The 15,106-nt window shown below is 40.0% G+C and overlaps 2 protein-coding genes across 2 annotated transcripts in view; one reads left to right on the top strand and one right to left on the bottom strand.

Annotated features, from left to right (window-relative positions):
- Positions 1-4,582, bottom strand: part of SLC26A1 (solute carrier family 26 member 1) — a 93,907-nt gene extending 89,325 nt beyond the window's left edge. Inside the window, exon 1 of the mRNA XM_040418031.1 lies at positions 4,385-4,582. The gene's annotated coding sequence lies outside the window, so the exon portion shown is untranslated. The remainder of the gene's footprint in view (positions 1-4,384) is intronic.
- Positions 1-15,106, top strand: part of IDUA (alpha-L-iduronidase) — a 249,301-nt gene that overhangs the window by 119,601 nt on the left and 114,594 nt on the right. The window contains exons 3-4 of the mRNA XM_040418033.1: positions 7,251-7,333; positions 8,086-8,193. Of these exons, the coding sequence (XP_040273967.1) occupies positions 7,251-7,333; positions 8,086-8,193 (191 nt within the window). The remainder of the gene's footprint in view (positions 1-7,250; positions 7,334-8,085; positions 8,194-15,106) is intronic.

Below are 15,106 nucleotides of genomic sequence, written 5' to 3'. Positions count from 1 at the left end.
AGCACCGCTGGGTTGCTGGTCAAGACACGACCGCTAGATGACACCGGGAGCTCAGGTCTTACACTGCTGCCACCCCCCCCTTCCTTCTTCTGCTGCCTGCGACAGAAACATTTTGGCCACTGCCCTTTCCCTTTGAAGGGCCTGTCGCCTGTTTGTCTGACATACTGTATGATAAAAGAATTAAATTAAAATAATACCCCCCCAAAAAGGCTGTAGTACAATGTCACTTCACCGCTGAACGGCAATTAAGACATATATATTTTTTCTGATTAATAAACTCCCCCCCGAAATAAAAAAATTCTCTGCAGAATGGCAATTAAGACATATTCTTTTTCATATTTTGACACCCCCCAAAAAAAAATATAACTATCACAATTCACCGCAGAACGGCTAATGGGACGTATGTATCTTTCCTATTAATACACCACGTAAATGGCTGTAGTACATATATATATTTGAATTTTTTTAATACACCCCCCAAAAAAAACGTAAAACAATGTAAAATCAACGCAGGATGGCTGATAGGACGTACGTATCTTACCTATTAATACACCCTGTAAATGGCTGTAGTACAATGTAACTTCATCGCTGAACAGAAATTATGACATTTTTTTCCCTTTTTTTTCCTAATAACAAACCCCCCACAAAAAAAAGTAAAACAATTCAAAATAAACGCAGAAAGGCTAATAGGACGTACGTATCTTTCCTATTAATACACCCCGTAAATGGCTGTATCACAAAACTTGCACCCCAATCACAAGCAAGGTTTGCTGGAATTAGTGATGTATAATATAGTGCAAACAACCTAAAAGCAAGGTGTAATAGAATCGCTCCTATTACCCAGGCTGTACACTCTTCTATTGCACCCTGTTCTCCTTTTATAGTGTGGATGATGCCTCCCTATCCTTTCCCTACACCCTGAACTTGTAAATCGTTTTTTTAGCACAATGAAGTCTTTCCTAGCACTGTCCCTAGCGCCTGCTGACATTTCTCCCTGCACTAAGCATACTGGAAAATGGCAGAATCCAAAATGGTTGAGGCTATTTATAGGGCTGTGACATCACAAGGCTTTCTGGCTGCTGATTGGCTGCATGCATGGCATTGTGGGTGATCCCTCATTCCCAGAGTTCTTTTCTCCATGTCCTAACATGTGCAGCAGCCATTTTAGGAAAAAATGCGATTCGTTACCACGAAGTGTGAGAAAATTCGGATTTGGTGCAAGTGGAATTTTTGCTAAAATTCGGATCGAATTCCACTTTGTCAACTTCGATTCGCTCATCTCTAATATTTATCTTTCCCTACTGTAGAGTGTATGGTGTAAAGATGATACAAGCTGAACAAGCATTGAACAAGCATTGAAGTAAATACAACTCTTAAAGGGATTTTTCCACAAGTAAAATATTGATGACTAGAGATGAGCGAACTTCTGTTTTAAGTTCGGCGTCTAAAGTTCGGCTTCCGGTTAGCGGAGGATCCCGATATGGATTCCGAATTCCGTTGTGGTCCGTGGTAGCGGAATCAATAATGGTCATTATTGATTCCGCTACCACGGACCACAACGGAATTCGGAATCCATATCGGGATCCTCCGCTAACCGGAAGCTGAACTTTAGACGCCGAACTTAAAACAGAAGTTCGCTCATCTCTATTGATGACCTATCCTCAGGATAGATAATCCATATCTGATCAGTGGGGGTCTAAGGCACAGCATCACCACAATCAGCTGTTTAAAAAGTCTGCACCGCTCCTCACAGCATACCAAGCGCAGCACCGTTCATTGTATAGTGGCTGTGCAGGGTATTGTGGCCCAGGGGGGAAGGGGGGGCACTGATCAGATATTGATGATCCTATCCTTAAGAAAGGTCATCAGTATTCTACTTCTGAAAAACTCCTTTAAATGTAATGCTAAGTGTAACACAGGTATACATTACAGTACAAGTAATTCAATGTATTTTCTATAAAATACTGAGTTCACATCTGCATCAGAGGCTCTGTTCTTGGGGCCTTGGTCACAGGTTTCATTTAAAATAGTGCAGAAAAAAGTCCTGCAAATTCCATATCCCTAAACCCAACCCATGGGCAGCATGGTGGCTCAGTGGTTAGCACTGGTATCTTGCAGTTCTGGGGTCCTGGGTTTGAATCCGACTAAGGACAACATCTACATGGAGTTTGTATGTTCTCCCCATGTCTGTGTGGGCTTCCTCCGGGCACTCTGGTTTTCTCCCACACTCCAAAGACATACTGATAGGGAACTTAGATTGTGAGCCCTATTGGAGACAGTGGGACGCTAATGTCTGTAAAGTGCTGCTTTAATAAATAAATACATTATAGTGAACAAGTTCTGTTCAGCATTGTCAGGGTCAACTGTGCAGAATCTGCCACTTCCTTTATATTCGTCCTGTTTCAAGCAGGGAGTAGAACGAAAATGAATAGCGTTGATGTGAACACCACCTAACTCTTTACTTTACTATACATTAGTTGTAAATGTGAACTGTAAAATGAGGCTCCTAGATAGATACACAGTTGAGTCACATTATAATGACCACTTCCTACTTTCAACATCAGCAGCGTGCAGCTCATGAAGGATGTCACGTATCGTTGCACACATATCCCTTGTTACTGTCATGGGTAAAAGGGGCAATTTATGAGAGTTGCAAAAAGCGATGATTATTGGCTTGTGGGCCAAGTTTGGCAGTATTTCTGAAACTGCGCAGTTAGTGAATGTTCGTGTGCCCCTGTGGGGAAAGTGTATTGTGAGTAGATAAATGGCATTATTGTGAGCAAACGACGTGGAAACTGCAGAGCATCATGTGCCATGATGTGAGAGGTGGACGTTTTCTACAAATGTGCGCGAGGGAAGACCAACACTCTATATTGGAGCAGCTCATAGCCAAAATGAACCAGGGGCCTACCAGATGTGTGTCTAAAACAACAGGTGGATGTTGGCATGTCAGACGAGAAACATCTGAGAACAAACACCCTGCAACAGAATGCAAGCTGGTGGTGGCAGCATTAAGGTCTGGGGAGTTTTTTGTGTGACATTCTCTGAGCCCACTCATCCATCTAGAAGACACTCTCAATAAATTTGGGTATGAATCCACCCTTGCAGATCACATACACTCATACATGTTGATTGTCCTCCCTGGGAAGGATGGGATCTTCCAGCAAGGCAATGTGACATATCACACAGCTAGAAATGTCCAACATTGGTTGGATCAGCATGACCAGGACTTCCAAGTACTACCCTGGCCCCTTAATTTCCCAGACTTGAACTCAATTGAGCATCTGTGGGACCACGTTGATCGTCATGTTCGCTGTACAGATCCCCCTCCTACACACCCTCCATCAGCTGTGGGATGCACTGCAGTCAGCATAGCTCCAGATACCTGTGACAGACTACCAGGACCTTATTGAGTGACTCCTAGCCCATCTAGCAGCTGTCCGTGCTGCACACATTAGTTACTCTGGATATTAACTGGTGGTCATAATAATGTGTCTATATGCTTTAGGTTTCAATCACACACTTATACATTATCCATTGTCTATATACCATGTCCATAAAGTGAATAAGAAAGTGTCTATCCTCAGATCTTCATAACCTGAAGATACGTTTAACCATACATTTAAACTATAGAGTGTGATTTTTTTTTTACAGGGAAGTCAGTTTTGCAGGAGTCTGCACTTCGCTAAAGTTGTCAAATGTCACACAGTGTTTGATACATTTTGTGCATCTTTAAGGCTTACACTTCTGTCTTGATGATAGTCCACTTTCTCCACCACATTTTACTGGAGTAAGGGTACAACATTTTTGCAACTTTTTAAAAAGCCTTGGTTTAATAAATCTGGAGTGAAACTCATTGCCATAGCTACCTATGCCCACTTTCCCACCCAATTTTGAAAACTGACATGAGTGGTATAAAAATGCAAGCTGTCACGAGATTTCTGCGCAAGTGACCACAAGAAGTCATAAAGTCTTATTTAGCTAATTTTTGAGGCCAGAATTCTACAGTGAAGGGGTTGATACATTTCCCCCATACTGTGTCTAGAGGCAATTTACAACCGAAAATCAACCATACTACTAAACATAGCCTAAACCAAGTGTGTGTTACAGTAAGAAGGGACATGTATGCTGCATGCCCCAAAAGACATTCTGCCAAATATCATGATGACCACATTCTAGTTAATAAACAAATACACCCAGGCTTTCTTTTTACCATATTCCTGCCTATCTTGTAATAAAATCAGTGGCTCTTGAATGCCACGCCACCTCACAATTCACAGCACTTGTATTAAAAAAAACCTTAAGATACATTTCATTGTGAATAATGAAAACATATGGAATTCAAAATCGTTGCACCTCTATGTACTTGATATGTTACACTTACCTTATGGCATTTCCTCTTGGTGGCAATACTAGTGGTCCTTGTAACTTATTAAGATCGATTACACCTCCATATTTCTGAGTTGTGTTGCTGCGTGTTACTTCAGAAGGTTTCACTAAGAGTCTGCTCATAGACATATATCAAACTATGAAGATGAGGTTCAAAGTACATATGTTTATTTAGCTGTGTTCCTATTACAGGAAGTGCTAGAGTATGTACATCATCCAAAGGAGCTGCATTTAACTGGGACCTGAGATTGCTTATTAACTGTACACGGGATGAAAATTGTGCTGAGGCAAACTCATAACTTTACTGAACTTTGAGTTCATTACTTAGGAACAGTTTTCTGTTGTCTTGGATGTCAAGTGATTGTTTCTTGAAATGTTAGATGACTATTGATTTGTAACCGTTCTAATCCAAATTAAGTAATAAAGAGTTAAGAATATTTGCTAAGATAAGGATTAAAGTTGAGCAACAAACCATAACACACAGTTTGTCGGCTTTTATAGTGTGATACGCACTCATTCACTGTGTTTTTCTTGCATCTGTTTTTCTTTGCACCTAAAATTAGCGGAAATGCAGCCAAATGCACAAGAATCCCAGTTAACGTAGACATTTTTTTTTATTGAAAAGGGCAGCACTCAATAAATAATACTATTCCCTATACATAGCATGACAGCACAACATCCAGCATAGACTAGCTTACACTGTACATCACTCTACATTTTTCACTACCATTACTATAGACTCAAATTTACCTAAGTCTAAAAACAAAGTAATGCAGACAAGCAAAATGGGATGGGGAGTGGGAAAAAGGGATAACGAGGTGAAGCACAAACAGGGGAGAGGGTTGAAGGAGAGGAATGTTAATCCTCAGCAGTGCAGGACACACATAGCCTGCCTCCTCAAAATGGGGTGATTCCTGGTTGGCTAAATAGGATCCTTATAACAGTTCATAAAGTACCAGGCTTCCTGGATTGCTCCAAAAGTATATATCCCAGGAAATAGTCCATAGAGCTTTAGGCTGTTCCTGGGCACAGAGTCTCTGAGTTCATGCTCCAAGGCATTCAGCAGACTCTGTGCAAAAGGGCAAAGATGTTTCCTTCATTAATGGGCACTTGGAGCAGTAGCAAAGTTTGCACAGGTTGCGAGTGTGCATACATGACCTGTGTGGCAGCCCCCCTTGGATAAACATTAATGACAACTTCCTGTGTCCATTAGTCAATCTCTCTAAAATAAAATTAGTTCATACAGTAACTAAGGTGTTATCAGAGAACTGTGCAATAGACTTCACCAAGTCCTTTGCTCTGATGAGCTTGTGGAGCATCTTGGGTTTCCACAGTTTAGGCTTCAGACTCTTTTTTTTTGGCTCGAAATCCATGCAGAAAAAACTCTTGCATAATCTGCACCATGTGCAGCCACCCTTAGTTTTGTATCCAGCTTTTTATTAACTTCACTAACTTCCTACCAGTAGATCATTCATAAGTATTGACAAAATTACAAAGGACTAATTCATAATTTTGCTAAATTAAAGTTTTATTGGATGTTCAATAGCAGAAAAGGTACAGAAATAAAGCAGTTTGCTCCAGGAAGTTACAGGAAACTAAATTGGTAAAGAACCTCAAAACAAGGATAGGGAATTGAAATATATTTGCGAATTTGGGTTCAATGTCTCACAATTTCGATCACGTATTGGTACAATTTAATATTTTGCATAGACTATATGTTACGCCCTTGTGGCTTAATAAACTTGGGTTAAGAGATAGCTCTAAGGCTGGGTTCACACCTGAGCGTATTCGATAAGCGCTGTTTACAGGCGTTTTTGAGGCGTATTTTGGGGCGTTTTTGTATTTTGGAAACGCGTGTCGTACGCGCGTTCTTGCTATTGACCACGGAGGCGTACAATGAAAAACAGAGGTGTTACGCGTGACAATACGCCCCAAAGAAGCTCCTGTACTTCTTGGGGCGTAGGGCGTTTTACAGCGCGTTCGTACGCGCTGTAAAACGCTCAGGTGAGAACCATGCCCATAGGGAAACATGGTTTTTGCCTGTTGAGCGTTTTACAGCACGTAGGAACGCGCTGTAAAACGCTCAGGTTTGAACCTAGCCTAAGTGTCCACGGTGTGATTCTCTTAAGGCTGATCATTTACATATGCTCTGGTCTTGTCCAGAATTAAAACAGTATTGGATTGTGATCCAAAATTTTGTTACTAATGAGTTAAGACTTCTGATTCCTTTTACGGTTGAATGTTAGATATTGAGTGATCTCTCCAAGGTAAAATGCCATAAATATAAAAAGATTCTCCTGAATAGAGTATTGTTCTTGGCCAGACTTTTGATCTCCCGAGTTTGGTTTTCACGAAATGTTCCAAATTTTAATAATTGGATAAATTTGGTCAATAGGGTTAAAAGCTATGAGTATTTCTTGTATAAGCAAAGAAATAGTCAGGAGAAATGGATTAAGATATGGGAGGCCTGGAGGTTTTAACCTCTTCCCTCCCCCAATTCTCCATGACACCTATTTCTCTTCTCCTAATTTTTATTTTTTATTTTCCTTTGTTCCTCTTTTTCTTACTTCCTGTATTTGAATGATAATGGGTCTTGAGACGCATCACAAGGGTAGGGAAGGTTGGGAGGAGGGTGGTTATGAGCAATGCTAAAATAATAATAATGTAGTATTGTATTATTGTATGAAAATTAGATGGTTTTTAGATATTTTTTGGTACGTTAATAATAAAAAAAAAGGATAGGGAATTGAAATGGAGAAAAGGGGAGTCTCAGCAGACAAAGAAATAGTTATAAACTATAGCGTCAGTATTTGGTTCCTCCTTTGTATGTTAAAGTAATTCAGTTGTTTTTCTTTCCTCAGGGTTATTAATGGAACAGCACATTACAACTTCACTAAATTGGATGAATTTATGGATCTTCTGGTAGACAATGGATTGGTGCCAGGTCAGGAAAACTTGATTCATTTTGACCTGTGGAACATATGCTGCATACTATGCCAATAAATACTATGGTAGTCATTTTTGTAAATGATTTACATTTTTTAACAGATACTTAACAGGTTTCCTAGCTCTAAATAATTGAAGTAAGGGGCACTAAATTCCACATTTTAAAGGCCTGTATACTGTGAACCTGGGGAGATTGGCACTTCTACATTAAGCTCCAATGAAAGCTCTTGCAAATTAACTGCGGCTCATACAGCGCAAGTTGCAACCGTTTGTCGGCTCCATAGGATCCATGGTATCCTCACAGACATCAATGTTTATAAGAGGCCTAAAGTGTACTTCAAAGGGGTTGTTCCAAAAAAAAATAGCCGAAGGATAGGTCATAAATGTACTAATGCTTGGGGCCCCGCTACTGGCCTCTAGTCCCCCCTTCATATTCATAATGTTGGAGGAGGTTAAATAGAGTTGTCATCATGCATACATTATACCACTCCATTCAATGTCTTGAAGACTAAAAGAGATAGGTTATAAATGTTTTTTTTTGTGGACTAGTGCCTTTAATTTTCAGTGGGATTTGACTCCTTAACTAGACAAAACCTACAGTGAAGAAATTGCATCCCCTTTCAGATTTTTCTCTGCTCTGTGCAGCTGTCAGTTGTGGATAGAACTTCACTTCCCCATTCTAGAAATCTATGGCTTGTGAGCTAGCCCTATGATGAGTAGAAGGAAAAATACTTTTATATCTCTTTAAAGGTTTCGAATTGATGGGAAGTCCATCAGGATATTTTACCAATTTTGAAGATAAAGCACAAGTGTTTGAATGGAGACAACTAATCTTCTTAACAGCAAAGCGTAACATTGGTAAGTGGCTGTTTATTATTTGTTGGCATATTGGTGAACTGATACATTGGTTGATTTAATCCAAAAAGTACAAAGTTGCTTTATGCTTTCATAAAACAAGTGAACCATATCCTGTTCTAAAAAATACTGGTAGTTGTAGAAGAATTTAATCCAAGCTTCATGGTGAAGGAAAGGAACTAGAGTTTGAAAATGAGCATCACACACAACTAAACCCTCTGGTGAACTAGGAATGCCAAATCTTTTACATAAAAATAATAAAATACTAAGTTTGCCTTTCAAAGCCCCTCTTGGTCGAATCTAAATGTGTGGCAAGCACTTAGGTCCCTTTTAAATAAACTATATCATGGACAGATTGTAAGAAGACTCACTTAAATATATCCAAATGCAGCACTTACTTAAAAACTTCAAAATTGGCTTTATTTTAAAAGATCTTTCTCTTACTGTGAGGTTTTAGGTGGCCCGTTCACCCTAACCTGGGTCAAGGCTCTAAGTTTTGCATATCTTTGAATGAGGTGTGAGGAATATGTATTATCATTTCATGGCAGCCATGTTCCCACACCAGCCATCAGCTGTCAGATAGCAAAAGTAGTGAACTCCACAGGAGGGCCCTGCTTCAAAGCCGCAGCCAGATAGCAGAAAGCTCCTAGTAGGCCACATTTGGTTACATTTCACACCTCCATTCAGACAGCACGGATCCGGCAGGAAAACCTCTCTGCAGGGAGTCTAAGCCATTCCCCATTTCAATCAAAATCTAGCAGACAGCATGGAACTGGCGATTTATAAGGAATTATGAATCGTCCGTCCATCCCAGGCATAATTCGGTTATCTTTTTGCGATCCTGGAGCATAGCCAAACATCCATGGGGTCCTGGCTTGATGCTAGGATGCCCGGGAGGGGAGATATACATATCTCCCCACAGAAACCAAATAACAGTACCATGTTTGGACTCTACTTGTAGCCGGAACCCAGGCGGATCTGTTGGTTCCAGAACCATCTCCCTATGACATTCTAGTCTGGAGCTATGAACCCTAAAGTGTTTTGTGGGTCATTTAATGCCAGCCCAGAAGAGGGGGGAGTGGACCCTCCCCAAAGGAGGGGCCGGCTACAGTTTAAAAGGCTTGTGCCAGCAAGCGGGCGTGTCTTTTTCTGAAAGGGGGTCACATCGTGCAAATGTGTTTGGAGAGACCTGGAAACCAGCTGACATCACTGCCCTCCATGTGAATACAGCAAAGGAACATTCATCTACCCGGTAACTGACTTGTACTCTGTCTAATCCTGTTTGTACCATATTTCCTGTATTTGTAACCTCAGACCACTGTATATATTCTGTGTGTATAGAGTTATATCTAGTGTGCCCTTAAGGCGATTAAATATATAATTTAATCTTGTGCTGTCTTGTATCTCGATCACGAAACCCCACTTCCGTGTTTCAGCCTAGTTATAAGCTACCGCGGGTTGGTTTCTCACCCTATATAATCCCGTTAGCGGACCGGGCTTATATCAAACGAGAAGCTGGTGGCAGATTACCCGGGCTGAGACAGCGCTGTTTTAGCTGCGGCAGTGAAAAGGCTCTCTCAGCTTGTTGCCTCTCTGTGCCCGCGTGGACAGGAGGTGTCTGTGTAAACTGTACCAAGCTGACCTTACATGCTCCTCTGGGAGAGCATAACGTCACGCCTTGGTAACCAGGGACCGTACCGCGTCTTGTGAGCTCGACGTAGTTGACGGCGAACGGGCACGAGGGGTGGTATCCATCACATATATCCAAGTACCTTCAAACGGATCAACTACAAATTACTTTAGTGCTATTACTATGGCCATTAATCTGCCCTTTTTATCCTATTGTTGGTATTCCCAGTTACTGTTTGGTTTCTTCTGAACACAGTATAACACATCTAAAATTGTATGCTTTATTACACCACATGAAAAATTGACTGTTCACATCTGTGTCCTGGCTGCCATTTACAGCAGATGCCATGATGCAGTGCGGATTCATCACACAGCAGATATAGTTGGTGCTCCATCGACCCCATTTAATTATAAGCAGTTCTGTTGGGGTCTGCTGTGGTGTGTCGTTTAGATGGGTCGCTTAGCGCTGCATTCAGAATCTGATGGACCCAATGACAGACGACTTGTATCTTGCATTAAAGCCTTCAAAACATACTGCATGTAAATGTAACCTAAACACTAGTGTTGATCGCGCACCAAAGTGCTCGTGATCTCTGGTGCTCGAGTAGAACACTTCCCGATGCTCAGGTGCTCTACAGAGCACCCGAGCACAATGGAAGTCAATGGGAGAACCCGAGCATTCAACCAGGCACCCCCTGCTCTGAAGAGGGGAGGGTGTCGGGACTCTAGTTCGGCTTAGGAGTCCCTGCTCTGACTCCATATATAGCTATGTCCATATATGGAGTCAGTGATTGGGGACACCCCAGTGTATTTACAGTGCTTTGTAAAAGTATTCACCCCACTTGACATTTTTCATGTTTTGGTGCCTCACAACCTGGAATTAACATGGATTGTTTGAGGATTTGCATAATTTAATTTACAGAACATGCTCACAACTTTTAGGATGTTTTTTTATTTATTGTGAAGCAAACAGCAAATAGGACAAAATAACAGAAAAAGTAAATGTGCATAACTATTCACCCTCCTAAAGTCAATACTTTATAGAGCCACCTTTTGCGACAATCGCAGCTCCAAGTCATTTTGGATAAGTCTCTATGAGCTTGCCACATCTTACCACTGGGATTTTTGCCCATTCCTCCCTGCAAAACTGCAATCTTTAAGTCTGACCACAAATTTTCTATTGGATTAAGATCTGGGCTTTGACTAGCCCATTCCAACACATTTACATGTTTCCCCTTAAACCACTCAAGTGTTGCTTTTGCAGTGTGTTTGGGGTCATTTTCCTGCTGGAAGGTGAACCTCCGTCCTAGCCTCAAATTACGCACAGAGTGGTACAGGTTTTGCTCAAGAATATCCCTGTATTTAGCACCATCCATCTTTCTCTTAACTCTGACCAGTTTCCCAGTCCCGGCTGCTGAAAAACATCCCCACAGCATGATGCTGCCACCACCATGTTTCATTGTGGGGATGGTGTTCTTTGAGTGATGTGATGTGTTGGGTTTGCGCCAGACATAACGTTTTCTTTGATGGCCGAAAAGTTCAATTTTAGTCTCATCAGACCAGAGCACCTTCCTCCATACATTTTGGGAGTCTCCCACATGCCTTTTCGCAAACTCGCAACGTGCCTTTTTGTTTTTTGCTGAAAGTAATGGCTTTCTTCAGGCCACTCTGCCATAAAGCCCAACTCTATGGAGCATACGGCTTATTGTCGTACTATGTACAGATACTCCAGTCTCTGCTGTGGAACTCTGCAGCTCCTCCAGGGTTACCTTAGGTCTCTGTGCTGCCTCTCGGATTAATGCCGTCCTTTCCCGGTCCATGAGTTTTGGTGGGCGGCCGTCTCTTGGCAAGTTTGCTGTTGTGCCATGTTCTTTCCATTTGGTTATGATAGATTTGATGGTGCTCCTGGGGATCATCAAAGATTTGGATATTTCTTTATAACCTAACCCTGACTTGTACTTCTCAACAACTTTGTCCCTTACTTGTTTGGAGAGTTCCTTGGTCTTCATGGCAGTGTTTGGTTAGTGATGCCTCTTGCTTAGGTGTTGCAGCCTCTGGGGCCTTTCAAAAAAGGTGTGTATATGTAATGACTGATCATGTGACACTTAGATTGCACACAGGTAGACATCATTTCACTAATTATGTGACTTCTGAAGTTAATTGGTTGCACCAGAGCTTTTTATGGGCTTTCTAACAAAGGGAGGAATATATACACACATGCATATTTTCTGTTTTCTATTTCTAAATAATAGTTTTATTTATATATTTTTCTCATTTCACTTCACCAACTTAGACTGTTCTGATGCATCACATAAAATTCAGATTAACAAAACATTGAACTTAAGGCTGTAATGTAACAAAGCACAATAAAAATCAAGGGGTGAATACTTTTGCAAGGCACTGTAAATCTAATTTAGCCTCTATTTCTGAAAGTTTCTGGTGGGATTTGAACTCACAACCTTCTACATTACAGCCAAGAATCTGTAACTGGCCATGCAGCTCTATAGTGTAGTGGTTAATATTCTTGGCTGTAATGTAGAAGGTTGTGAGTTTGAATCTCGTCAGAAACTTTTCAGAAATAGAGGCTAAATTTTATCATTAAGTTTTTAGCCATAATATATTTACATATATTATTATTTATTTAGAATATATAATATATTATAATATATGTAAATATATTATGGCTAAAACATCAGTAGTAGTTTCCCACATATTATGCATTCATATATATCAGAAGTATGATTATTTATATATATATATATATATATATTTTTTTTTTTTTTGTAATTACAAATTTTTTACAATTACTAAAAAAAATATAAAATATATAAATTTTATTTAGCCTCTATTTCTGAAATGTTTCTGCCGGGATTTAACTCACAACCTTCTACATTACAGCCAAGAACCTTAACCACTACACTATAGAACTGCATGACCAGTTGCAAAACATTTTTTAATGTGAGACTTCTGCTGTATAGGAATACTTACTACTAGTCTCACTAGTCTTACTAGAAGTCTCATATTTTATTTTTTTTAGTAACTGGCCATGCAGCTCTATGGTTTAGTGGTTTTCATAAATAGCTAAATTTGATTTTAATGCACTGGCTTGACTACACGCGATATTCGGCCAAACACCGCGATGTGCCGAGCATCGCGATGCTCGAGCCGAACTGGTGTTCGGCCGAGCATGCTCGATCAACACTACTAAACACTTATTAGAAATAAGAAGCTAAGATAAATTATAGCCCACCTATCCTAAATAGCAAACCATTGAAAGTACATTATGGGAGCTCAGAAATACAAATACAGCACAGCAGTTAGGACATGTCTGACAGCATAGCGGAGCTAAACTGCTGACTATTTCCAAGGGTGACTAGCAGAATAGTAAAAGTGGTAAATAACACCAGATCAATACCAAAATGGTGTAAAACAATGTCTTTACAAATGTACTAACATATTATGTAGATTTAAACCAAAATGTTACACCTACAAATAGATTTAAACTTCTTTGGTTAAAGAAAAGAGAAACTGTAGGTCATTGTTGGTTTGAGTTGAGTAGATACAGGAACAGTAGCTATAGAAGAAAAAAAAATGTTTTTATATATATTATCTTTGGTAAGTCGAAATATGAAAAGTAGTCGAGACATTTTGGTAGTACAATATAGAAAGAAAAGAGAACACCACAAAGATTTCTTCTGGTATTTTGTAAGCCTTATGAAATTATCAGTAAAAATATATTTCCACGCTTTGAGCCCTGGCAGCAGCAGACCGTTTGTAGTCACTATCTACCTTGGTGCATTGCTTGTCTATGCCTAAGGCTAAACGTCAATGACACCTACTCACTAGGCTTATTGTCTCTTTCTTTTGGTCAAAACCAAACCATTGTACAAGCAGTAATATTAGCAGATTTATTGAAAACAGCCTTTGTTGTACAAACAGTGGCTTGCTCTGTCTTCTGCTTAACACAGGGTGACCTAATGTAACACTGTAATTAATAGGCAGCGATCAGAGATGTGTATATAGCATTGTCACAGTGGGTCAGTATTGTCTCTATATCTGTTCACAGTAGCTACGTAGACGTTTATTTTAAGGCTCTGTGCACATCTGCGTAAAAGGCTACGTTAGGATTAGAGATGAGTGAATTTCATGTTTTGTTTGGTGGTAAAAGCAGATTTGCGTTATGGATTCTGTTACCACGGACCATAACGCAATTCTATGACGGAATGCATAACATAATGCCTTTAGAGGCATTACGTTATTCATTCCGTCATAATAGAAGTCTATGGGCTGCATAACGGATCCGTCCCATTTCCGTTATGCAGGGGAGTCGTGCAATTCTGCTTTTACCACCAAAACGAATTTCATAACATGAGTAAATGGGTAAGTTAAGTAAATTGGTCTGGGCTACAATACCAAGCATAGCCACTGGAATCTATGGGCTGTGCTTCATATGCTTTGAGGAGGCCGCAGTACTCACCTGATTGCCATGACCTCTTCAAACAGCTGATTGTTGGGGGTACTGGGGTCAGACTCCAACAGATCTGATATTAACCCCTTCAACCCCGGGCATGCTTTCACCTTCCTGCCCAGGCCATTTTTTGAAAATCTGACATGTGTGACTTTATGTGGTAATAACTTTAAAACACTTTTACTTATACAGGTGATTCTGAGATTGTTTTCTCGTCGCATATCGTACTTCATGACACTGGTGAAATGGAGTAAAAAAATATATTTTTTATTTATAAAAAAATACCAAATTTACCAAAAATTTAGAAAAATTAGCAAATTTCCAGATTTCGATTTTTCTACTTTTATAATAGATAGTAATACCTCCAAAAATAGTAATTACTTTACATTCCCCATATGTCTACTTCATGTTTGGATCATTTTGAAAGGTTAGAAGGCTTAGAAGTTTAGAAGCAAATCTTAACATTTTTACATTTCCAAAACCCAAATTTTTCAGGATCAGTTCAGTTATGAAGTCACTTTCTGAGGCTTACATATTAGAAACCACCCATAAATCACCCCATTTTAGAAACTACACCCCTCAAGGTATTCTAGAGTCAAACAGCTAAATATGGATTTTGCTGACCTGAATTGGCAGACATGGATTTTAGCTGCCATGTCACATTTAAAAAATTTCCAGAGGTCCCCAGAAATGAAAAATCCCAAAAAGTGACCCTATTTCGGAAAGAGCACCCACGTAAGAACATTTTAAGTGGTGGAAAGGGTACTTTTTATCAAACAGGTATCTCACAGAAGGCAGAATTACTTGAGACAAGCATTT

Source organism: Bufo bufo, chromosome 2 (genome assembly GCF_905171765.1).
Source record: "Bufo bufo chromosome 2, aBufBuf1.1, whole genome shotgun sequence".
Taxonomy (NCBI): domain Eukaryota; kingdom Metazoa; phylum Chordata; class Amphibia; order Anura; family Bufonidae; genus Bufo; species Bufo bufo.
Note: the sequence above shows the minus strand (reverse complement) of the source record. Positions and strands in the feature narration are given on the sequence as shown.